At 37.6% G+C, this 25,238-nt stretch overlaps 1 protein-coding gene across 1 annotated transcript in view; it reads left to right on the top strand.

The window, feature by feature from the left end:
• Positions 1-1,657: 1,657 nt before the first annotated feature.
• Wdr36 (WD repeat domain 36) overlaps positions 1,658-25,238 on the top strand; it is a 28,747-nt gene continuing 5,166 nt past the window's right edge. Inside the window, exons 1-17 of the mRNA XM_028762714.1 lie at positions 1,658-1,982; positions 3,860-3,887; positions 5,713-5,813; positions 6,538-6,655; positions 8,421-8,553; positions 10,235-10,289; positions 11,461-11,593; positions 11,774-11,949; positions 12,231-12,351; positions 12,954-13,019; positions 13,702-13,788; positions 15,061-15,206; positions 16,397-16,511; positions 16,906-17,071; positions 17,300-17,408; positions 19,380-19,459; positions 23,632-23,739. Of these exons, the coding sequence (XP_028618547.1) occupies positions 1,821-1,982; positions 3,860-3,887; positions 5,713-5,813; positions 6,538-6,655; positions 8,421-8,553; positions 10,235-10,289; positions 11,461-11,593; positions 11,774-11,949; positions 12,231-12,351; positions 12,954-13,019; positions 13,702-13,788; positions 15,061-15,206; positions 16,397-16,511; positions 16,906-17,071; positions 17,300-17,408; positions 19,380-19,459; positions 23,632-23,739 (1,904 nt within the window). The 5' untranslated portion in view covers positions 1,658-1,820. The remainder of the gene's footprint in view (positions 1,983-3,859; positions 3,888-5,712; positions 5,814-6,537; positions 6,656-8,420; positions 8,554-10,234; positions 10,290-11,460; positions 11,594-11,773; positions 11,950-12,230; positions 12,352-12,953; positions 13,020-13,701; positions 13,789-15,060; positions 15,207-16,396; positions 16,512-16,905; positions 17,072-17,299; positions 17,409-19,379; positions 19,460-23,631; positions 23,740-25,238) is intronic.

Below are 25,238 nucleotides of genomic sequence, written 5' to 3'. Positions count from 1 at the left end.
TGGTTTTAGTTTTGGTTTTGTTTTGTTTTGCTTTGTTTTGTTTGAGTCAAGGTCTCTTACTGAATCTTAAGCTCATGGATCCAGCTAGACTGCCTGGTCAATGAACTTGAGGTATCCCTGTGTTCCCTCCACCAACCTCAGTGCTGGAGCTACCTGAGAATGCAGTCATCCTTGGATTTACATGGGTTTAGGGCAAATGAATTCAGCTACTCTTGCTTGAATGCAGGCATATTAACCAAGTGAGCCACCTCTCCAGCCCCAGAAAATATTTGTTTAAATAGTTTAAAGTTTAAGAATTATTATATACATTTGAGTGCAGGCACATATGTCAGTGGGTGGTGGTGGTTAGAAAACAGCTTTCTGGGGTGGGTTCTCTCATTCCACCACGTGCATTCTAGGGATCAAATTCAGGCTTTCCCTCAAAGCCTCTACATGCTGAGTCATCTGGCCCTGCCAGAAAATATATTTTTTGGAAAATTTCAGTCTTATACCAAACCTCATATGGATATATAGAAAATAGATGGAAGCTGGGGAGAAAGGAATAAAGACAGAGAACTGGAGAGAGAGACCACACAGACAGACACTTCATACTTTGTAGCCCTGGCTGTCCTAGGACACACTATGTAGGGCAGGCTAGCCGTGAGATCACAGAGATTTGCCTGCCCCTGCCTCCTGAGTGCTACGATTAAAGGTATGGGCCACCACAACAGTCAATATAATGAATTCTCGCATTATTTTATAGCTTCCACAATTATCAATCTTATTTCAACTAAACATAGTTCCATTCCCAGTTACCCTAGAATAAATTCTTACACATCATATGGTTTTTCCAGGCCTCCCTATTTAGTTCAAGCTGATGTAGAACCCACTCTACAGTCCAGGCTGGCCTTCAATATACCAGCCTCCTCTTCCTCCTCCTACCTGCTGCTTCTGAGATTACAGGACTGTGTTACCACAGCTGCTACATTACTCGCGTGTACATAAGTCAGTGTGTATGCTCAACCCATAAAGAATTTGGAAAACACGATATTACTATCAATTAAAATTAATTTCCATTATTTGTTTGCTTGCTTATAGACGGGGTCTGTGTATGTAACATCGGCTGTCTTGGAACTATGTAAACCAGACAATTTGGAGATCTGCCTGCCACTGCCTCCCTGGAGATTAAAGGCGTTCACTACCACAACCGACATTAACTTCAATTTCTTTTCTTTTCTCTTTTTCTTTCTTTTTTTTCTTTTTCTTTCTTTTTTTTTTTTTTTGGTTTTTCGAGACAGGGTTTCTCTGTGTAGCCCTGGCTGTCCTGGAACTCACTCTGTAGACCAGGCTGGCCTCGAACTCAGAAATCCACCTGCCTCTGCCTCCCAAGTGCTGGGATTAAAGGCGTGCGCCACCATCGCCCGGCTAACTTCAATTTCTTAACAAATATCCTGTGATCTCTTGGTTTTACTTCCTTTATAATTCCAGATTTTGTCTCGTCAACTTAAGTCATTAAAGTTCTTTCCAAGCTGTTGGGTATTTTACTTCACTTGCAACACTACTGCAATGACCCCACTGAAAGTGGTTCCCCTCAACCAAGAAGAAACCAACTGCACTGAGAAACAAGCGACTTGCGGAACCAAAGTTCCACTCGCCCGCGGGCTCCGAGGGGAGCTAATTTTGTGTTACACCTTAGGCGGTCCGTTCCTGTACAATCGGCACCAGATCCCGGAAGCACTCCTCAATCTCCTGCTCCGGCGTAGGCGCCCCATGAGGCATGCATGAGCGCCTAGTGAGCACTTTCCACCCGTCCGCGAGCTGAGCGGAATCCCGTCGCAGAGATGGAAAGCGCTGTGGAAGGCCGCACGGCCAGCGTGCTGTTCGCGGGGTTCCGGGCCTTGGGACTGTTCAGCAACGATGTTCCACACGTGGTGCGGTACAGTGCGCTCAAACGCCGCTTCTACGTGACGACTTGCGTGGGCAAGAGCTTCCACACATATGACGTGAGTGATTTCCTCCACCCGCTTCCCAGGAACCAGAACTACCCCAGTATAGTCCCACTTTCGCCTCCCACCAACCTAGGGTTTCCCTTTTTGCCTCCCTGTTCTACGTAATCCTTCCTTGTGCTGTCCTCAGCATCCTTCTGCCCTTGCAGTTCACCTGGGGGCGGGTTTCGGAGGAATCTTCTGGCCCAGGAGAAAACTACTGGAGAACATGTCAGTTTAGGGGCAGTATATCCGTTTACATATCTCTAAGCATGTGAACAAATAAAGCAAGACCCTATCCGTCATTCATAATTTTTTTCCACAAGAAGACGACTTCTTAGACATTACTTGTATAATTGTATAAGTTGTATAATTGACCACACACACAAAAAAAATGGTTGGAGATTCAGACTAAAACAGTAAAAATAATAAAGACGGTGAGATAAGGATTGAGGGACCCCTTCATATTTCATAGCTATCCAATTCCCCTACGTGTTTGAGCGTTATAGCACTGGTCTTAAATGAAACGGTAGACACTCAAGGTTGATTTCATTATCTGGTAGCAACCTTGAGTAAACTAGGAAGTAAATCTTAGAAGTGTTAAGTTACTTGCCAAGGCCTTTCCTCTTAGAGATGGTGTGTAACTTTTAATAGCCTGTCAGCCCTTGCAATCCTTAAATACAGCTGAAGGCTGGAAGGCAGATGCATTAATGTCAGGTGTGGCTTTCTGAAAGCCTGGTTTAGTAACGTTGAGAGTGGGTTATAATGAGCTTCTGTTGATGCTTCCTTGCTTGCAAACTTTGGGCTTTGTTGAAGTTTTCTACCTGAAGTGTAACTTTTCTTTTTCTCAGTTAAAAGTTCTTGAAATTGTCTCTAGTCAAGTGCTCTCTTGCTACTCTGTTACACATAAACACATTTCCCCCTGCTCTGCTTCCAGATGCACCCTGTGGTTAGAAAAGTAACACAACCTTTTGCTTGTCTATGTACTGAAGTTTACAAGTTTAAAGAAAAATCAGTTAAGATCTCTTTTCGTTCTAACTTATGGTGCATTTTTATATTTTGCCACAACAGCATTACATATTTGAAGACCCTGTGCTAGTCAAACCAAGTGGTGCATTGTCTGAAACTGGAAATAGCTTAAGAGTAAAATTATGAACCTTTTGTGTTCAAGTCACTGATATGCTTAGGACATTTGTAAGCCAACTTGGTCTACCATTTCTCTCTCCCCCAGCTTTTACTATGCCCTCAGACTTCCTACAGATTAGCTTATTATACAAGAAACTTAAGACAGATTTTTGGATAGGACATGTTTTGGATGGCTAATATTTATTGAACATTTACTGTATAATTGGTTTCATTCTGTTTTACATGTGTCTATTCAAAATCTCTTTGAGTGACCCTATAATGTGAATATGTGTTCTAGTCGCCAACCCCCCTTTTCTCCAGAAGGGTTGAATTTGAGGGCATACAGTAGTTAAGTAAATTCCGGATGTCACACAGCTGGATTACTACTCATATACTAAGATGCATGAGTGACAGTGTGCAAACTAGTCACGCCTACTGTTTTTATATGATCCAGGAATCTCGAGTGGTTCTCATGTTTTATAAAATTTGGAGGAAGATCAGAATATTTTATGATATGAAAACTATGTAAAGATTAAACTTTAATGCCCACACAATATTGGAGTCCACCCAGGCACATTTATTACTTATGGCTGATTCACAAGCATTTTGAATAATAAAAAGAGTTAGGGCCAGTGAGTGTCTTCCTTTGGAAAGGATAGTGTAGCAAATTTATGTAGGAGGTAATGACTTAATTTAGGGGGCCTTAGGTATTGTAATTGTTTTTGTTAATGAAAATGTGTTTAATTCTTCTTTTTCTTTTGTAAAAACAGGTTCAGAAACTTCGTCTGGTTGCAGTAAGTAAGTATACTTCCTTGTGGATCTGTCCAGGTTGGCTCTACTTGATAGGTTTTATTTTGTCATAAATAATGATAATGATAAGGATAAGGGCAGGACGATCATGCTTCATTGTCCGATGTCATGTCATTCAGGTGCAGTCCAGCAGAACTTGTTTTTATGATCTACATGACTTTTTAAATGGCTGATTCTTTTTCTGTGCTGGGAATTAAACTCCTTGGGCCTTGCACACACTAAGCAGATATTGTACAACTAAAATTCATCTTCATTGCTTATATGATGAGTTCAGTTATTGATTTATTTTTGCTTGTTTATTAATTTTTTTTTTTTTTTGGTTTTTCGAGACAGGGTTTCTCTGTGTAGCCCTGGCTGTCCTGGAACTCACTTTTGTAGACCAGGCTGGCCTCGAACTCAGAAATCTGCCTGCCTCTGCCTCCCAAGTGCTGGGATTAAAGGCGTGCGCCACCACCACCCGGCTTGTTTATTAATTTTCACTTTGAGTATTCTGCACTCAGGCACTTTGTCAGGAATAACAATGAATGACATATGCTGACTTCTCAGTGCTGTGTGGGGGCACTTAAAATTACCTTTCCTTTTGTTGCTACTATTTATTCTGTGGTAATGTGCACTTAGAGACTGAGTGTCCCTTTATCCTTCAGAATTTCTCTTTTAGCATTTACATGGTACTTGCTTAAATGGGTTATTAGCATGGTAATTTAAGTGTGCATAGAAGTGTGCCTGCACAAATAAAGAAAATTAAAGAACTGTAGTCATCGCATGATCAGAATAAGGGGAACAAATTAGAGTCAGGAGACATGAGGGTATGTGAGCTGTGGGGAAACTGACCACCCCTTGGGCCAAAGGACCAAAGAGTAGTGATGTTGGATCCTGGTGGGGATGGAAGACCTGGAGGAGAAAAGAATTTAGTTGTTGAAGGACCAGCTACTGTGTTCATTCATTCATTCATATATATATATATATATATATACACATATACATATAGTCTCAATTTAGCTTGTTGTTTTCAGTGAGAAGTATATTTACTTTTCTGAAAGCTGTTTAGTAGACCAAAGGGCTTGGCAGCTCAGAGAGACTGGCTTTACGTTCGAATACAGTCCTTGTGAGATGCAAGACTTAAGGAATTCATTGTGTATGTCTGAAAGACCCTGTGTGTTTTGTTTTAAGTAAATAAGCAGAAGAGAGTAAACTAAGTTGGGTACGAAAGTGAATTGGTAGTTCTACAGAAAATACTATTGTGGAATGTAAATTTCAAAATGGAACACTCAAAGATAAAAAAAGTACTTATGACTGTCCTCTATGTACTAAACTCTTTAGCCCTAAGGGGGGAATAAGAAAGAAAGGGCTATGTGATCATATATGTGAAAGAGGACTTAGGTAGGAAATTGTATCACGTGAGAGTGGCTAGAGGTAATAGGCATATTTACTTTGAGAAAGACTTGAGTAGGAACAGTATTGTAAGTAATTATTGTAGGAGTGAGCATATGGAATACTGTATGGAGTTTCTCAGGGTTAGTTCAAGTACAATTTGCTTTACATTTTTCTCATAGTAATAAACTTTATATTGTTTAAGATATTCACAGTGATACCTATTAGATGTCCAAATACCAATTTATATATTAAGTGCTGATTTTCTCTTTCTTTCAAATTCTGTTATGTCTGTACAAGATATATATTTACGATATTGAAGTCAAAATTTTATACTGATTCTCATTTAAATATATTTTTGAATTATAGTCATGAAAGTTTTTTATGTATATTTAAGATACACAGTCGTAACGACTGACATTTCTTTTCTGTCTTTCTCTAGGTAACTCTGTTCCACAGGATATCTGTTGCATGGCAGCCGATGGGAGGCTAGTCTTCGCTGCATATGGGAACGTTTTCTCTGCATTTGCCCGTAATAAAGAGGTTTGTATTATGAACTACTTAACTTTCTATCTTTCCTATCATGGCATTTTCTAGTGGAAGAGAAGATGGGCTTCGTGCAGGAGAGACAGTGTGTCTACAGATGATGAAGAAAACTTAATAAAATAACTGGTCCCTATATGTTCAGGGGTTAGAACAAATCAGAGTCGGGGACATCAGGGGCTATCAGCTGTGGGGAAACTGACTGCCTCTTGAGCCAAAGGACCAAGGCAAAAATTAGTTATTGGATCCTAGTGGGGACTATAGACCTGGAGGAGAAAGGAATTTAGTTGTGGAAGGACAGCTACTGTAAAGAACTTCTTTGTCAAAGGAGAAAGATATAAGGCAAAAATAATCTACCCCTATTTTGCCTATATCAACTGGAAGTCCCAATGGAGGAGTGTGGAGGCTAGCCTTCGGAGTATACTGTTTCTCTAGGGTGCATGTCGTTGCTCTGGTAGCACTGGGAAGAGGCCGGTGTACTGCAGTGGAGAGCTCTGGTTCTCATTTCTGATGTCTTCCTGCTCCATACTTCACTTCCGCATCCAGTGCCTGAGCGAGCAGCTGAACAGGCCTGGTTCCTTATTATTTCATCATTTTAATCTCAGTCAAGAGTTGGAGTACATTTCGTAACATTAGTATTTTAATTGTTAACATACTTCCTGGATAGTGTGATAGCATTACATGATTGACTAACATGGTTCTCTTTTACACTTTGACATTATAGATAGTACATACTTTTAAGGGCCATAAGGCAGAAATACATCTTTTGCAACCCTTTGGGGATCACGTTATCTCAGTGGATACTGACAGCATTCTTATTATTTGGCACATTTATTCAGAAGGTAAGACTTTATTTCTTCACCTTGGGATATTATATGTACTTACGTATGTAGCTAAAAATCTTATGAAAACCATAAGTTCTATACCAGAGTTTTTACCTGTACTTGTGAATATTTAGCACTTATGGGAAAAGGTTCTAAATAAGCAATTTTACTTAGATTGTTAACTAACTTTCAGTGCATTAAATGTGCTTATCATGGCTAATACATTCTCCGTTGTACTCTCCAAGCTTGGTGATGTGTTATGATTTGGTTTTCTCTGAAGTGTTTTGGATACACATTCACACTTGAGTCATTGTTGGGTAATATCTTCATCTTTAAGTAAAGGAAATTATGGTTGTAAGCTTGAAGATCCTGGAATCTGAGAGAAAATATTCATCCTTTTTTAAAGGATGTGACTCAGTGCCATTTACCTGATAGTGCTGTGCAGTAGCACTGTGTGTGAAAGTGTGTGGAATTTTCAGTGGTTAGGAGCTTACCTACCATACCACCAGGATATCTCTAGCTTTCTTTAATAAGGTATAGTGGCTCCATCCTGAATTGGGTCTATCGAGTTACCCGTTTGCCTTTTAAGTTACTATTCCCTCTCTGTGATCCATTGAACAGTGAGTGTTTGTTTTTAGTAACTTTCTTTAGAGAGTCCCCTTAGAGGTGTACTATGTCCTCATTGAATTAGTAATCCTTTGTTTTCTCTTTGTTCATGTAAGAGAAAGTATTTCCTATGAAGACAGGTACTCTTAAGGTCTCAGAATCTGGCTTTTTCTGGATGATGCCCCGATTTTATGTTGCTATTACAACAGCACAGTGAAATCGGTTCTTCATGGTGCTATTTTTAGTGACTAAGTAAACCTGCTGGTACAGAAAGGCAAAGAATCTCTTAAAGTAGCACTCCAAAGTTTGGACAGACATCCCTATATTTCTCCTTTTCTGTTGTGCCTTCTTTGATACTAAATTTTTGTGAAGTTTATTGAAACATTGTTTTAATCACAAACTAAAGTAAAAACCAAAATAAAGAGGAATTTGAAGTTTAGTAAGCATACAGTTTCTAAGAGGCTTTTATTGTACAGCAAGTGACTGTGGCTGTGCCATTCCCCCCGCTGCACAGGGTTAGCTTGCTGCCTTCTGTATGGGAATTCTCTGAGGAAGTGTGTGCTCATTACTGTTGGTCTTGATGAGGTGTGCCTCTTTGCATTTTGTCTCAGTGGCTGGTAGAGCTGCTCAGAAAGCAGATACTTGGTTTCATTTGGAACATTGTCTCCTGCTTCTTTATGGGATTACAGAAATCCCAGTGCCCAACCCCCACGGTCATTTTTAATCCTTTCTATAAATTGATTTGGCAGTAATTTTGAAGTAGTATTTACACTAGAACTTGTTGATCATTTTTGATACTCTAAATGACATTTACAAGTTGCCCTAACCCATTTTTTAGAAAAATAAGTATTTATTGGATAAAGAGCAGGTGAGATGGCTCAACAGATAAAGGCATTGCTGCCAAACCCAGTGCTCTACGTTAGTCCTGCATGGTTGATTGAGAGAACCAACTCCTGTGGACTGTCTTCTGACTTCCACGTGCACACTGTGTACATGTGTGCCCATCACATACACAAATAATTTTTAAAAATAAGTGTTTATAGGTTAATATGTAAGTCTTTGATTTTTTTACATTGAGTCTCTGGTGTGTTATATTTGCTTGCATGTAGTAGATGTGGGTGTATGAAAATGTATAACACTATTTCATAAATGTTATTAATAACTTTTACTTTTGTAGAAGAATACCTTCAGTTGACTTTTGATAAGTCAGTTTTTAAAATCTCTACAATTTTGCATCCAAGCACCTACTTGAATAAAGTCCTACTGGGCAGTGAGCAGGGAAGCCTACAGCTATGGAATATAAAGTCCAAGTAAGCACTTCTACTAAATTCTCTTAATTCTCCTATTGTCTTTTAGCTACTACTTCCTCAAAGGCTACGAAGCCTCTGCTCATCCGTTAACCTTCTCCTACCTTTGAAATATGGCCCCAAACAGCATATGTGAGAGCTGGCATATTGTCCTGGTACATGATGGGTGGTGTCATAATGGCCACTGAACAGTGTTTACTAATGGCTCAATAGTTATATGAAGGTTTCCTTAAAGTAATTGGACAGTGACTAGTAGAAATGCTTTTTAAACAAATTACTTTACTTACTACCACTTTGATGACTACCTACCATTAGTAGAGATGGAAGACTGCCTAAATGAGTTTGAATGTATATTTACCTGTTACTTGAAAACTTATCCAAACAGGAGGGAAGGCAGCTCAACCTTTATGTAGTATTTTTAAAAAGCTGACAAGGAACTGGAGAGATGGCTCAGTAGCATTTTCTGCTCTTGCAGAGAACCTGGGTCTAGATCCCAGCACACACATCAGGTGGCTCACAACTGCCTGTAACTACAGTTCCAGGGGATTCAACACCCTCTTCTCAGTGAATGTGGTGCACACACGTACATGGGGCACTCACATGTGCACATAAAATACTTGAGTCCTCCCCAGTTATCCTTTCTGAAGCCTTTCTAAATTTGCAAAGGGAAGGTTTGACGTTAATCCTAGTTCATAGTTTTTAATCAGTATTCAGTTCAGCTTTAATACCATTGACTGCTAGGTTCAGGGTTATTGACCAAGATATGCTTCCATCTATAAAGTTATTTTCTTAGATTTTTTCTTTTGCATTATTTGCTGTACTTTAAGTATCTATCGCATAATTATTGAATAATCTAAACTCTGCCCGTTTGTACTTTGGAATGTATGATTTAGTACTTCGGTGATCATTATGTTTTCAGATATCTTTATTTCATGACCTTATTTTATTGTTGGTTAGATTTTGAAACCTAGGGCAGCTTTAGAATTATTCTATATAATCGTGTAATATACAAATAGTACTCCCATCAGTGGCAATGTTTCTAGAAATAATTAAATTATAATGAAAGTGAACTTCCTGTTTTATTTTTGTTATTGTACTATAAAGTGGCTCTTGCTCCTAGTGTTATGTTTCTAGGAGTAATAAGCTACAGCTTGTAGGGCTGATAGCCATCTGGACTCCATTGCTTCCTAGCTGTGTTCCCTTAGCTTCAGTATTTCACTTCGCTTTTGTTTTCTGGAAAATGGTGAATGCTGATAGCATTTACTTTATGAGATTACATTTTAAATACTAAGTAAATTAGCATATGTTCTGAGAATAGTGAGTGCTGAAGCAAGAATTCAGTAAATAGCACCTGGGTGCTGAAGAGATGGCCCAGGGATTAAGAGCATTGGCTGCTTTTCCAGAGGACCTGGGTTGATTTGGTTCCCAGAATCCACGTGGCAGCTCACACTCTAACTCCAGCTACAATGTGCTCTTCTGGACTCTAAGGGCACTGCAAACATGGGGTATACATATATACATATATAACATGCAGGCAAAACACCTATGTACATAAAAGAAAATTACCCTTTAAAAGAAGGATAGTATCCCTTGATCAAAAACTTTTTTTTTTTGCTTTTATTAAATACAGAGTTGATTTTGTTTTCCTGTAAAAAAATAATGTTTTCTTTCTTTCTTCTTGTAGTAAACTTCTATACACATTTCCAGGGTGGAAGGTTGGAGTGACAGCTCTTCAACAGGTTAGTATTTTCTTAATTAAAGAAGAAACAAGGCTAGAAGGAGACACTCTTACTTGCCTAGAATAACCATGTTTTTAGACTTAGATAAACATTAATATTTAGCTTTGTTTCTCTTTAAACTGTTGCCACGAGGAAATAGTGTTCTAAAAACTTAATTGAAAATAAGAAATACTTTTGCTATAAATATAAAGGTTTGTGTACTCTTAGGTGCTTGGCGTTTCCTAGTGATTTTATTCGTGAGCATGTCATTTAGTGCCTTATGTAGAACAGAAATGAGATAACTATGGCAGAAGTGAGACTGTGGGCTATACAGAGGAGTTCATCAGGATATTGAACTTTTCTATTTGAAATAATTGAGACCCAAATTCTGATGCTTATTAGGTGGTAGATGTCCATAAACAACTGCTTTTGCTTTCATCAAAATAAATCAGCCAAGTGTGTGCATAGTGTGCATCTGTAGAATATCTGCTGGTATAGCCTTCATTTTTTAAAATATGCACTGCTTGCCCCAGCTCAGTTTATTTGCATTCACTTTGTTCTGTTTTGATGACATCCCCTGAAGATTCCAATAACTGTTGGGAGGGCAAGGATCCTGTTTGTTTTGCTGTCCTTAGCTTCTAGAGTCTAGCATGTAATAGGCACTTAGTAGCCTGTTAATGAAATGTGTAGCCTGACTCATTGCATAATGATACTGGATATTCATCTCTGTTAAGATCAAAGACCATTATAATCCTTGACTCTTCATGTTGGAACAGACTAATTATGAAATGTTAGCAGGTTTTCTAGGCTCTTCCTATTTTCTTTTGATAAAGCTGGCTACTTAGGTTTCCATGTTTGTGGCAAGACTTTCCATGTTTTTAAGATTTGGCCTTTCTCCCCATTTCTTATAGTCAGAAATTGTAGTGAATTCACATACAGTCTTCTTTACTATGTAATTGTTTTCTAAACCAAGCAGTTTTGTTTAAGGGGTGGGAAGAGGCTGATTAGCAGAGTTGAAGCTGGGAAGTAATTTGGAAAACACACCGTTAGATACTTGAATGATAATATTAGTGGGTTTTTTATTCTCCCTTTTAGAAGGTATTTCATTTATTTTGATAGCATATACTAGTATGCATCATTAAGAAGTTACATTGTTCAGGAAAATTAAGAGGCTGAATCATTTAATTTTCAGGCACCAGCTGTGGATGTTGTTGCCATTGGTCTTGTGTCTGGTCAAGTTGTCATTCACAACATTAAGTTTGATGAAACATTAATGAAGTTTCATCAGGATTGGGGACCCATTACTTCCATTTCATTTCGCACAGGTAACATTTAACTTACTTAATCATTAGAGTTAAGAATACTTAATTAGTCATTAGAAAGATAAGGGTATTTTTAAAAAACATTTTTTGTATTTTAATAGAAATTATAATATTAAAGAAAAAGACATAGAAATGTGGGCAGTGTCTTGAGATGTTTTGTTAATATTTTTGTTTTATTAACAGATGGTCATCCAATAATGGCAGCTGGAAGCCCATGTGGCCATATTGGACTCTGGGATCTGGAAGACAAAAAATTAATTAACCAAATGAGAAATGCACACTCTACAGCAATATCTGGGCTGACATTCCTCCATAGAGAGCCGTTGCTTGTTACAAATGGTGCTGATAATGCTCTTCGGGTATGATGATTATTGTTGTCCTCTTCTAAGCGCTTGTGGCCCAGCGTTATTCTAGTTTGTCGTAGTAGCTCAGCCTTGGGTTTATGACTGAGGGGTATAGGATGAGATTGGTCCAGAGGGTACAAAAGCGTAGCAGGGTCCATGACTGCGGCGAAGTGGGTGAGAGCTACAGCCTAGTCTTCAGTGTGAGCACGCCCAGTGTTGGCTGATGTGTTCAAAAGGGTGACTTAAGTCCCTGCAGATGGCACATGGTTGAAGCAATTCACTCTATTTTCTTGTAGATATGGATATTTGATGGTCCTACAGGTGAAGGACGACTGTTGAGATTCAGAATGGGGCATAGTGCGTCTCTTACCAAGATTAAATATTATGGACAAAATGGACAGCAGATTTTAAGTGCAAGTGAGTTTCTGCTTTTTACCATTTATTTTGCATCAACATTAAGAGCTAGGAATTCAGTATTCAGTTGGTTTGGTATTTACAAACTTTTTCTTGTTTTTAAATGGCTCTTTGAAGTGTTTCAAATTGTAGCTTTTCATAGGACCTAGCTTTCCAACTTCAGGATTTGCCATTGTTCACCCCTCTAGTTGGTGGCATGAACCTGGGAGAGGTGGGCATAAAAATGAGACCAACAAAAGTCTCATGCAATCAACAAATTCACTCAGACCATCTGGCAACTTACACGCTGAGGGTTAAGAAGAGTCACATGAGTAAAGTATTTAATCACAAGAACAAGACACACATGCAAAAACATTTTCCCATAGAGGCCCATGAATAGCATCAGCTGAACTAAACTGACTCCTATCCGCTACACCTGGGAGGAACAGGAGAACACATGCCAAAGATAGTTCTGTGTTTTGAAAAAGCTGAGGTCACAAAACTCTTGTTTTCATAGTGTTTTCTCACAAGCACCCAATTCTCACATGACTTCGTGGCCTGTTTTCTGACAGGAATGCTCTGCTGTTTTGATGATCTGACTGTGGGTTTTCTGTTCATATTACTAGGTCAAGATGGGACTCTACAGTCATTTTCTACAGTTCATGAAAAATTCAACAAGAGCTTGGGGCATGGTAAGTCATTTCCAAGATAGAAAACAAGCTGCTAGTCAGAAAACAGAAAGACTGAAGTGAAACTAAGTTCAAGATTCTGAAAGAAGTGCTACTAGTTCATCTTTCTCTTGGATAACACTGTGGAAAGTGGACAGAGGCGGCATTCTTAGACAGTGCCCTTGCATGCCTGTGTTCATAGTCACGTCTCTAAGGAGATTCCTGAAGTGAAGTTGGAGCTCTTCTCACCTCATCTCCAGAGGATGTGCATTCTCACAGCGCTGCCACACTTAGTGTTTCTCAGGCACGTCACAGGCTTTTTTGCTAATATGCATGCAACATTTTTTAAGCTGTATTTTATCTGATTGCTGCTATAGTGTTGGCCACTTAACTTGGTTCCCTTTGTATTGGTTCTGTAATATCCCACTGAAGCTATACTGGCACTATTTGGTTCTTTTGGTTCATTTGACTCTGACCATAGTATCTTTGAAAAGTAATAGTATTTTATCTTCTGCTATTTTATACAATTTATTTTCATGATTGACTTCAGAAATTATTTACCGATAGTGGTAATAACAGCTATGCTTTGCCTCTAACTTAATTGGGAATATCTTGTTGTATATACTTATTGTAACAATAAAAAACTTTTCTTAACCTACTTTTTTAATTAAGGAACTTTGCTATTGCCCATTTCACCCATCCCTAGGATTAGTAAACAAAAAGATAGTTAAACGGAAAGGGCTTCAGAACACCATGTCAGTGAGGCTCCCACCTATCACACAGTTTGCTGCTGGTGAGTACCTAGAAATTCTTTGCTTCTATGTCTTCGTATCCTCTATTTTAATAAACTTTTCTGTATATCAAATTTTCAGAAGGTGACCTTAAGTGAATGCTGGTCTTGTGTGAACACTGCAAAAGTTACCTTTAGCAAGAATTGTCTTGTATTCATCTCCTTTTTTAGTAATATTTGGTGTCATAGTCCCTGTCTTAGTTAGGGGTTCTGATGCTGTGACGAGACACCATGACCACGGCAACTCTTATAAAGGCAAACATTTAATTGGGGCTGGCTTACAGTTCAGTCCATTGTTATCATGGTGGGAAGTCTGGCAACATCCAAGCACACATGGTGCTGGAGAAGGAGCTGAGAGTTCTACATCTTGATCCACAGGGAGCAGGAGACAATGATGAGTGTAGCTTGAGTATATGAGACCTCAGAGCCCACCTCCACAGTCACACACTGCCTCCAACAAGGCCACACCTTCTAATAGTGCCAGTCCCTATGTGCCAAGCATTCAAACACGTGGGTCTATGGGGACCATTCCTATTCAGACCACCACATCTTCTAAACATGACTATCAAGATCCTTGTATTTTGGCTAGTTCTTTTTTCTTCTTCCACCTCTTTCAAGAAAATACTTCACCTACTTGCTCTCTTCAGTTTTTCTTAGTCAATTTTTTTTTAATGTTTAAAAGTTTTAATTCATTTGTTTAATGGGTACGGTTGTTTTACCTGCATGTATATATGTGTACCACAAATGTACCAGGTGCCCATGGCCAGAAAAAGGTCTTGGATCCCTTGAGACTAGAGTTATAGGTGGTTGTGAATCACCATGTGGGTGCTGGGAATCAAACCTGGGTCCTCTAGAAAGGTAGCCAGGCCTCTTCACCATTGCCCCATCATTCCAACCCCTACTTAGTCACTCCTGGGCCCCTACCTATAGGGCCTCTTTCTTGCCTGCTAATTTCTATCTACTACCACTCTGAGTGAGCTATTATTTTTATTCAAAACTTTCTGAAAGCTCTTCTTGAGTCCCCTTAGAAAACATTGTCATGCCATCATACTTATAATTTTTTCTCACCAAAATTAATGGTAAGATGTATTAGCTTCATTTAGCCATTTTATGATGCTTATATCAAACAGTATAAACTGATATGATTTTTACTTGTTTATAATCCATTAGATTGGGAAGCTGATTATTATTAGGTAGCCTATTGTGTTTTGGTACCATAGCTCATAGCATTTCTCCCAAACAAACATTTTGATTTTTGATTTTACTGTGTTTAAGAGGAAGCTCGTCAAAGTGACTGGGATGGTATCATTGCTTGCCATCAAGGTAAGCTATCTTGTTCAACCTGGAATTACCAAAGATCTACAATAGGTGCTTATTTTCTCAAGCCCAAAGAATTAAAGACAAACATCATCACTGCAACAGTAAGTGACCTTGTTGATTATGGTATTTTCTACTTTAAAAACACCCTAAGCTAGTTTTGTTTTAAGTTTACTAATACTACTAATAGAAAAAAACAAAAGCAAAAACTCCCAGGGTTTAATGCTTTGGAAATATAATGCTTTAACAGTATCAACTTTTAGTAACTTGTAGAGATTTTATTTAATTTGGGATTTGATATAAAGTACTGTCTCCCTATGGCTTTGATTTGCATTTCCTGTAGGACTGGTGGTGTCAATCATGTTTTAATGTGATCTTGAGCTATTTGTATGTCTATTCATAACAGCTACTGCCCTGCCTTGTCTTGCCCAGCTACTTTTGTTAGGAAGTATCATTCCTCCATGTCTGTTCTTCTCTGAAGACTAGTTTGGCTCTTTTGTTCTTACGAATTTTACAGAAACAACAATTGGGATTTTGTTTTTAAAATTTGTGCTATTATAAGTGGAATTGCTTTTAAATTGTACTGATTACTAATATATCAAGATAGAATTTACGTTTGCTTTTGCATCTTGCAACCTTAATAAATCCTTTCAATGATCCTTAGTGAATATCTCTGCTTTTAAAAAAGCTTATTACAGTATAATTTAGCATTTCACCCTATTTTGTGCAAATTGCTTTATAAGTATGTATGTAGTATTTTCTTGTATGAAAAGCAATTCTTAAGCTTTTTATAGATTTCTAAACCTTAGAACTCTAAGCTTCTTTAGGAAGTTTACCTGTATAATTTTAAATAACTGTTCTCATACAAGTAGTAAAAATGTTCCAGCTTCTTTCAGATATTTTCTTTTATTTCTCCTCTCTCTCTTCTCTCTCTTCTCTCTCTTCTCTCTCTTCTCTCTCTTCTCTCTCTTCTCTCTCTTCTCTCTCTTCTCTCTCTCTCGACCAGGCTGGACTCAGAGATCTGACTGCCTTCTGAGTGCTGGAATGGAGGCGTGTGCCACCACCACCCAGCCCTCCACCACCCAGCCCTCCTTAGATAATTTCTTTATACTTATTTAAATGGAAATAGAGTTGTATACTGTAATATAATACATTACATTTAAGAAAACTAATAAATCAAGATGAGACAAATAATAAATTGAAAAAGCTTGGAAACCATGATGTATAATAAAAGCAATATTATTTTCTGTGTGGTTTTAAACTTAATTCCCTTCCCCCCTTTTTTTGACTAAAGGCAGTAGATATAACTTCCTGTGGAAACTTTGCAATAATTGGCCTCTCCTCAGGAGCTGTAGATGTGTATAACATGCAGTCTGGTATACATCGAGGAAGTTTTGGAGATGATAAAGGTATTGAATTTTTTGCTCTTTTAAATATAAGGTTTAGATGGGTTTGTCTACTCCGTCTGAGTCACACAGTTACATATAAACACTATTTTAAAATATTCAAGGGGGGAAGTCATGAAGAGATTAGGGGAGTAGTTACAAATGATTTTTCTTCTTTGCTTTAGGTAAGTACTTACTGTTTTATTAAATTCTCTGTCATAGCATCAACTGGTTTTGCCTTAACATCCTAATAACCAGAGATGTCTCCTGCTTTGTAATTCAGTTTAATTTCAAGATTTTAGGTTTTATCAATAATGGGACATCAGGTATTCAGATAAAGGAATCTCTCTTGCTATATTGTCTGGCCAGATACTGCCAATTCTGACTTCTCTTTTTCTTTCAACATGTATTTAAAAAGCTCATACTGGCTCTGTTAGAGGTGTTGTAGTGGATGGATTGAACCAGCTGGCAGTTACAGCTGGAAGTGAGCGGCTACTCAAATTCTGGAACTTTAAAAGCAAAGTTTTGATCCACTCTCTGAGCCTTGGTTCATCTCCAAGTATGATGCTGCTACACAGGGACAGGTAAACTGCTTCTTGTACTAACAAAGATTTCCATTGTAATGGTTTTAGTGAGAATCCAACTAAAGCACATTATTAGGTGGGAAGAAATCAAGAGCATTTTAGTAAATAACTGTATAGTTTAATTTTTTTCAAAGTGTATTTGATTAACAAAATTAAAAAATTTTTAATTTAAAAATTTTAAAGTTTTTTTATCTTTGTTTATAAAAATTTGTACATTTGTCTTCCCAGTGGCATCCTGGGACTTGCCTTAGATGACTTCTCCATTACTGTCCTGGACATAGAAACTAAGAAGATTGTCAGAGAGTTTTCTGGACACCAAGGCCAAATAAATGACATGGTAAAATGAAACACTTTTCAAATAACCTCATTCATCTCCTATTTAGGATAAAGATGTTTAAATAATTGAATCAGTTATTTTTAATATCCTTATTCCCATCATAAGAAGGTTTTCAGAATGAATGATAATTTGCAGGCTAATTTTCACAGACTTTAAGAAAAATTTAGGAAACAATTTATTACTTTTCAAGAAACTGATACTATCAGATTGAAGTATAAATGCCAGAATTTATTTTTTGTCTTTAAATCAAGTTAAATATACTTTGTAGAGTGAATGTTTCATTTGGTTTTTAAACTAAGCTGAGAGAATTTATATGTCTTTTCTATTTGTAATGAATTTATGATAGTCTGGGACACTATATTTGTTCAGGTACTGTTACTCTAGAATTTATATAACTAAACCTCAAAAGGTTCAATAAAAGTATGATGACATTTGCATTCTGTCTCTCTGGAATGTGATGTGTAATAGCTAACACATAAGCTGGTTCTAAAGTATATTTTATTTAAATAAATCTAAACACCTTAAAGTTGTTGACTGAGGACTGTGTTAAGTATATGGTATCATTTAGTATTAATTGCAAGTCCACTGTTTGAAAAGAGAAAAAAAATAAAAAAACTACTGGATGATGCCAGTAGTTGACAACCATGACCCTTATCAAAGTAAATGTAGGTGTCAGAATTGACAGTCCCTTACCTCTTCCTTTGCAAGTAGGAGAAATTGGTCAGAGGATTGCATTGTGTAACTTGGAGATTGGCAAAATTAGCCTTGGACAGATTTTGTTTTGACGGTATCTGGAAGAACCAGGGAGGGGGTGGGATATTATGTTGAAGTAGCATTTTCAAAAACATCTGTCCTAGTCAGCTTGCTCTTCCTGTTTCTTCCCTTTGTAGCTTTACTTCTCCACTGGTGTCTTCACTTTGTCCCTCTCAGAGGTGTTCATTTCTGTTTAACATTGTAAAACAAATGTGTAGCATTTGTAATACAAGCCTATCTCTGAGAGCCAGTTTCTCCTATCCTGTGCTATCTGCAACCCCAGCTCCCCCAGTTGAGCTGTCTATACCCTGAAGTTTGAATTTTAGTAGTCTTGCTGCAGCCTTTGAATAAATTAGCATTGAATTTACTGCAGTAACATTTGCTAATAAGAAATAATCCCTGTGGTATATATAAATCTCTGGTTATCCACTGCCATAACCTTCAGTTTTGGGTCTTATGTAAGCTAAGGTTCTCAGCACTACATGGAAGAGGGGCCCTTGTCCAACCTTTTATAGCTAGAAACAGATACTTAAAGTAGCATCAGGAATCCCTTACCTCATTGTTTTAAAATATTTTTTTGATCACTGTTGCTTTTAACTGTTTTGGAAATAAAATTTTCATTAAGGGAGTAAAGGTTATTTTTAAATAAAGTAACAAGTAAAATTAGGATTTCCTTATTAACATTTTTAAATAAATTTTCATTCCCTGTCTTTAGATTGTAGTGATTTAGATAATTTCCCAGAGTGTGGGTGTAGTAGAAGAGACAATTTTCAGAGACACAGTATTAGCTTCATTTATGTAAATTGCAGCTACAATTAGACTGCAGAGTATCTTTAACTACATATTCTCAGTATATATGAATATTTTTTAAAATTTTCTTTTAGTAATGATGTGTAGTCACAGCCTCTTCTTTAGGTAAATACATAGTGCTGCAAAAGTTGGCATAATGTTCTTAATTTCATGAACTCGTAATTCACTTAAAAATCTAATGCTTATATAAGTCCCAGAGAAATGATACAGAAAACATATTTTTATTTATATAATATTTATTTATATTTTGCATAGTCAAATTCATCATTTCATGAAGCTTAGATTCTTTTCAAGTTTTGTATGCTTTATGTGTTCATGTATATACATGTATCCATATAGATAGATAGATAGATAGATAGATAGATAGATAGATATTACATGTTTTATGTATTTTGTTTTGTTTTAAAGACTTTCAGTCCTGATGGCCGTTGGTTGATAAGTGCTGCAATGGATTGCTCTGTTAGGACTTGGGACCTTCCTTCTGGGTGGTGAGTTCACTTTTAAGTCCCACAGTTGATTTCTTAGTCATTGTCTGAACATGTGACTTGTGCCTGTTATTTATAGCTATGAAGTTGGCACTGTTTTGTTTGTGGAGTGTTGTTGATTTCTTAAGTACCAGGCACTAACATGACAAAAATTAGCCAGGAAAATGCAAATCTCTCTTAACTCATTCCTGCAAAATAGAGACTCAGAGGTGGTTTCTGTAAATCTTAAGAAAACCCATAATGTGGTCTTGACACTTTAGTAGAGCCCAGACACATTTTATTTTGAGGATTTTTGCTATAGTTCATAGCTCACATAGTTGAATTTAATTACAAGGTCAAAAGCCATGGCTTTCCTCAATACTGTTGTTCTCTCTTCTCTCAATAATAGGACAGTGTCATAAATGTGTTTCAAAAGTAAAAGTCACTGTTAATCCAGCACATTCTCAGGAATTGGTTCACTACACATGTGCAAGCAATCTGACCTTTAAAAAGGAAAAACCCGTATTTCTCATTTCCCAGTAACTTTGCTGTAGATAGATAGAAAGCACACCCACCTTCCAGCATGTGCAACTGATGTAGAGTAAGCACAGCTGAGGAGCCCTGGAGTGAGCCCAGCCCTAATCACTAGGGACTTTTGTCACAGGTGTGTCACCTTCCATTTACATGAGTGAAGTAAAATGCAGTCAGTTTAGCCTTCAGCTTCAAAATTGAAAATCAGATGTTTGAAGATACTTAGAAAGAAATACTGGCAGTTTATTACCTCCTGGGCATTTGTTGTTGCAGTTTTCTAAACACTAGTAGTATAGAGTTGGAATTAAAATAAGAATAGTGATGTTTTTGGTAGCAAATTTATCTTTGGAATGGAAAACCAGGATCTGAAAGTAGCATTTAAAGCTTTGAAATTTTGATTCAGCAGTAGCATTTTTGCTGAACTTTTTATTTCAGTAACTAGTTGAGTAGATTTAAATGTGGTAGGTTTTCAACTTTTTTTATGTATTTTTTAAATAAACACTGAGGTTAATGTGAAAGCAAGCCATACTAAGACATCAAGTTGTTACAAGAAAGTGGAATCAAATTCTTTGATTTAAATTTGGAGTGGAACAAGTAACGTGAACAGCAGTATCAGACAGCTGATGCTGTCTACTGTCCTCCAGCCTGCACTGTTACTGGACACGTTTCACTGTGTACTTCCTTGGTATCCTAATAAACGTGCTACTGTTAGTGGTTCTATTGTACAAGCTAGGAAAACAAACCCTAAAGAGATTTCAGTAAGTTGCTCAAGGTGGATTGTACTGTAAACATTGAGCATAAGCACAGGAGGAAGAACCTTCCATGTCAGCCCTGTTCAGTTTGTGCTGTGCTGCGTCAGGGCAGAGCCAGTGTCTTACTCTAGAAGACAGGTAATAGGGAAGTATTAGTATTTTATTGTAGAACTTTAGGGAACTGTTATATTAGTTAGATTCCCCCTTTTACAATTGTACCAGGACAGCAACCTTTTGGAGGTTCCTTGTGTTCCTTCATTAAGCATTTTAATCATATATTTAGTGTGCTCAGTATTTGAAGAATGAGTATCCTCAGGCTGGAGAGATGGGTCAGCAGTTAAAAGCACCCTCTGTTCTTGTAGAGGATCTTGCTTCAATTTCCAGCACCCACATGCTGATTTGTTCTTGTCCATAACTCCAATTTCAGGGGCCTCAGCAGACAAAACATCTGTACACATAAAGTATCCTCAATTAAAAATTAAAACGAGTAGGTTTATTATGTAAGCTTAATAGTGAGGTGATGTGTGAGTAAACCTGTGAATGTAGTTCCATACGGCTGTACCCGTCTGGAATTGTTCCTCTATAAAGAACATTGAAGGCTTACCAATTGCAAGTGTAAGTAGGATTCATAATTCCTGAAGTTGTGTCAGCCGGCTAATGCAGACTACCTTGTTTTATTCTGGTTTCCAATTAACTGGAAATTCAGGCTGAACTTCATAGGGGGTGAGAAATACACAAAATTAAATGGTTTTAGAGCAGAAGTTTGCGTTTTGTTTTATCTCCTTACTTCCTCAGCTTTACAGTCTATGGAACTTTAACATGAGAAAAATTGGAATAGACAACACAACATTTCTCATAAGTTAGAACCTTTCATTGACTCTCCTTAGTGAAGATCCTGTGGAAAGTGATCCCATGACTTCGGCAATGAAGAGTATACCAGGGACTCCTAATCTTATAGGATTATCCTGGCTTCACTCTGGATTAAGCTTGCACATTGAAGCCATATGAGTTTAGGTGACATTGGAAAATATGCTGTATATGTGGAAACTGCCTTCCTCTATTTGGTGCTTTCACACAGTGGAAGTCCAGCCTACCCACACAGCACAGCTGTAGAGATGAAGTTGCACAATGAAATTGACAAGATTAAATTCTTGAGTAGAACAAGTTTGCTCAAAGCAGTTAATTCTCTGAACAGATGGATTAGAACATGGTAGGAAGTTTCACCCTACGTTCTTAAACCTCTGCTTTGCATCAAGACAAAGGAGAAGTAAAATGAGGAAATTTGTGTTTTATATACTGGGAATATACTGTCTGCTCTGGGTTGTTTAGATGAAGGAAATTAAACAATTTGACAGTTTAATCATCACGGCTTTTGAGTGGTTGAGCACTTTGCTTCCTTTTCCTCAGTCCCCTAACACAGTGTTTCCTGTGAGCTTCCCATGCAGACAGACAAGCAGAAACCATACTGCTTATTGTTCCTCTTTTCCTACATTTGAGAACTGGCCAGCAGCGGTTATCCTGAACACTCTTTGGTGTTTATTAGTTTCCAGAACTCCTCATTGTAATCATTTTTATCTCATTTTTGGGTTTTTCACTTAAGGTTTATTTAAGTTGTTAACGAGTCTCTCAGTAAACATGTCACTTAATGTTTTACCTGAAGAGCTCTCAGAGATAGTTTACACTGCTTATAGTGTGTCCCACACACTGCCTGCTATCTCCTTAATTCCAGTTATGGTTAAACGGATAGTCTTCTTGGGTACGCTGGTTCAGTTGATTTCTATCTTAAACAAGTTTTAAAGTCTTATTGAAACTTGTCTTTCTGATCTATATGATAAAGATGATTGTGTGTCACGGTTTATAAAAATTACATTAGTCATTTCAAGTGCTTGGATCAAGACACCTGTAAGCATAAAATACAGGAGCAGAGACGAGTTAAAAACTATTATCTCTTTATTAAGTCACTCCTATGAGATAGAGCCTGAACTTAGATATTTGTTATATGTTCCCATAAAAAATGTACTGTCTTTGACATAGTGACTTTAACAGCTGAGTTTAAAACTAACTAGTCTACTCAGGGGCCGGAGAGGTGGCTCAGCTGTTCAAAGCACTTGTTGCTCTTGCAGAAGACCAGGGTTGGATTCCCAGCACATATAGTAGTAGCTCACAACCATCCATAACCTCAGTTCCAAGAATCCAGCAGGCACACATGTGATGTACATACATGCATGCTTGTAAAACATTCACATGCATAAAGTGAAATTAAAATGCAACAAAAACAAACAAGTCTACTTTTTCTGAAGGTATTCCTCCTCCTGTCAGCCTGAGGCGTCTGTGATGCCATCGTTCTTTTGCTCCCTAGCCTGCCTTCACTTCCTGCAGCTGCTAACCACCCTATTGGGATTCCTTACTGCTGAGTGATTACTACCGTAATCCCATTCTTCTCCCTGTTCAAATGCAGTCTGCATTCTGTTGGTAAAGTCTTCATTAAATAGAAGATTCTACCATTATCTGCTCAGAAACATTCAGTGGCTCACTGTCAAGATATGCATAGGTTTCGTTGGTGTACTTTGTGCAACTGTCCCTTCTTCCTCTAAGTGTGTGTTGGCTTTAAAATTGTTCTCAATAAGTATACCAAACTGGGGTGAGAAAAACACTGTTTCCTCTCCTACTGTTGAATCCAGCTAATTCGTCTGTCTAATGTTTTAGGCTTTCCCATTAAGGTAATTGTTTTCACACAGGTGCTGTGTTGACAAAGCAGTGGTGAGTGGTAACTGGTTGTAATTTGTAAAAAAAAAAAAAAAAAAACCTTTTATTGCTTATTCTTTTAGTAAAAGATATGTGTATACTCCCCCACCCCTTTAAAGTGTGCCTTCATGATGAATAAAGCTTAAGTCCTTATACCTCTTTTTGTAGCCTTATCGACTGCTTTTTGTTGGACTCCGCTCCTCTAAATGTTACTATGTCCCCAACGGGAGACTTTCTAGCAACTTCCCATGTGGATCACCTTGGAATTTATCTGTGGTGAGTTCTTCCATACATCTCTTTCATTTGGAACAGGAAGAGAACGATGACAATGGCCAAGATTGGTGATGGTTAAAATTACCATTTAGTTTGTTTTTATACAGTAGAACTATCACACAGCCTAATTCATCTACCATGAATCTAAGACTGATACGTGATAATTTAGGTAGCTTTCTTCAAGTGCATGTTCTAAATTATGTAATTTTTGTCTGCTATTTAACATATTTATATATCTAGGTATATATTATATAGCTAGAACTGTATGATTGTTGCTAATCACTTCTGAACTTCAGTGTGCTTTATAAGTAAGGCATACCTCAGGGAAATGCTTTGTAAGATGCATCCTAGTTGCATGACTTTTATAAACATTTAAAAACATGTGGCTCTTCAACCTCTGCCAGGTTGAACCTGTAAGACGAACAACCTGCACCTAGAAAAATTTTATCTCTTTCCTGAGTTTACACATCCAGTTCTTTTAGCTGCCTTGAAATCTTTGTATTTGTTGAATGCTGGCCTTAAGCCTGTAATCATCCTGTCTTAGTTTGATGAGTGTTGGGACTACATGGGTGTTCTTCCTCACTAGCCTTTTCTAATTCTTTTTTTAAAAAGATTTATTTATTTTTTATTTATATGAGTACAATATTGCTGTCTTCAGACACACACTAGAAGAGGCCATCATGTAAAATCCCATTACAGATGGTTGTGAGCCACCATGTGGTTGCTGGGAGTTGAACTCAGGACCTCTTGCACAGCAGTCAGTGCTCTGAACCTCTGAGCCATCTCTCCAGCCCATCTTTTCTAATTCTAAAGTATCTTCTAATTTATTTTAAGGGAAAAAAGTAAATTTGATTTATAATTGTGGCCATCTTAAAAAGCAAACTGTGTTGTCATCTAGAAACAGTGAAGCTTTTAGCACTTAATGGATTACCAGGAGTTATTAGGCCTTTGTAGAGGAGTGGGGTGCTTCTCTGTAGGGAGCTGCTGTTGATATGACTTGGAAGCTAAGTTCCCAACTGTTCTTTTCCGTGGAAATTCATATTAGGAATGTAGGGAAAATCAGTCCCTACGTTGGAACAGGTATTTATATCCTGAATACTCTCCTATGGCTGCTTTGCAGACGTGTAGCAGAAGTGTGGTTACTTACCCATTTCAGAAAAGGCCAATTGATGACTGCTTATTGCCCCCAGAATAGAATTAGGATGCCTACTTTAACTTGCTTTCTCAGCCTTTGTTTTGTTTTGTTTTTTTATTAAAGATTGGTATTTGTCAAACATTTATGAAAATTATTTTATTTTATAAAAGTATTATCTAATACTAGTTTCTCTTCAAGTTTTTGTACTATGTTAAAAACAAACTCAGGCCTTGTGTGGTTGTACAAGCCATGGAGGCAGGCGGATTTCTATAAGTTCAAGACCAGCTTGCTCTATACATAATGGGTTCTAAGTTAGCCAAGGATGCATGGTGACACCCTGTCTCAAACAATTGGAAACTTCATTATT

This window comes from Grammomys surdaster, unplaced genomic scaffold (assembly GCF_004785775.1).
Source record: "Grammomys surdaster isolate TR1022 unplaced genomic scaffold, NIH_TR_1.0 135, whole genome shotgun sequence".
NCBI lineage: Eukaryota > Metazoa > Chordata > Mammalia > Rodentia > Muridae > Grammomys > Grammomys surdaster.
The sequence above is the reverse complement of the archived record's forward strand: the minus strand, read 5'-3'. Positions and strand labels throughout refer to the sequence as shown.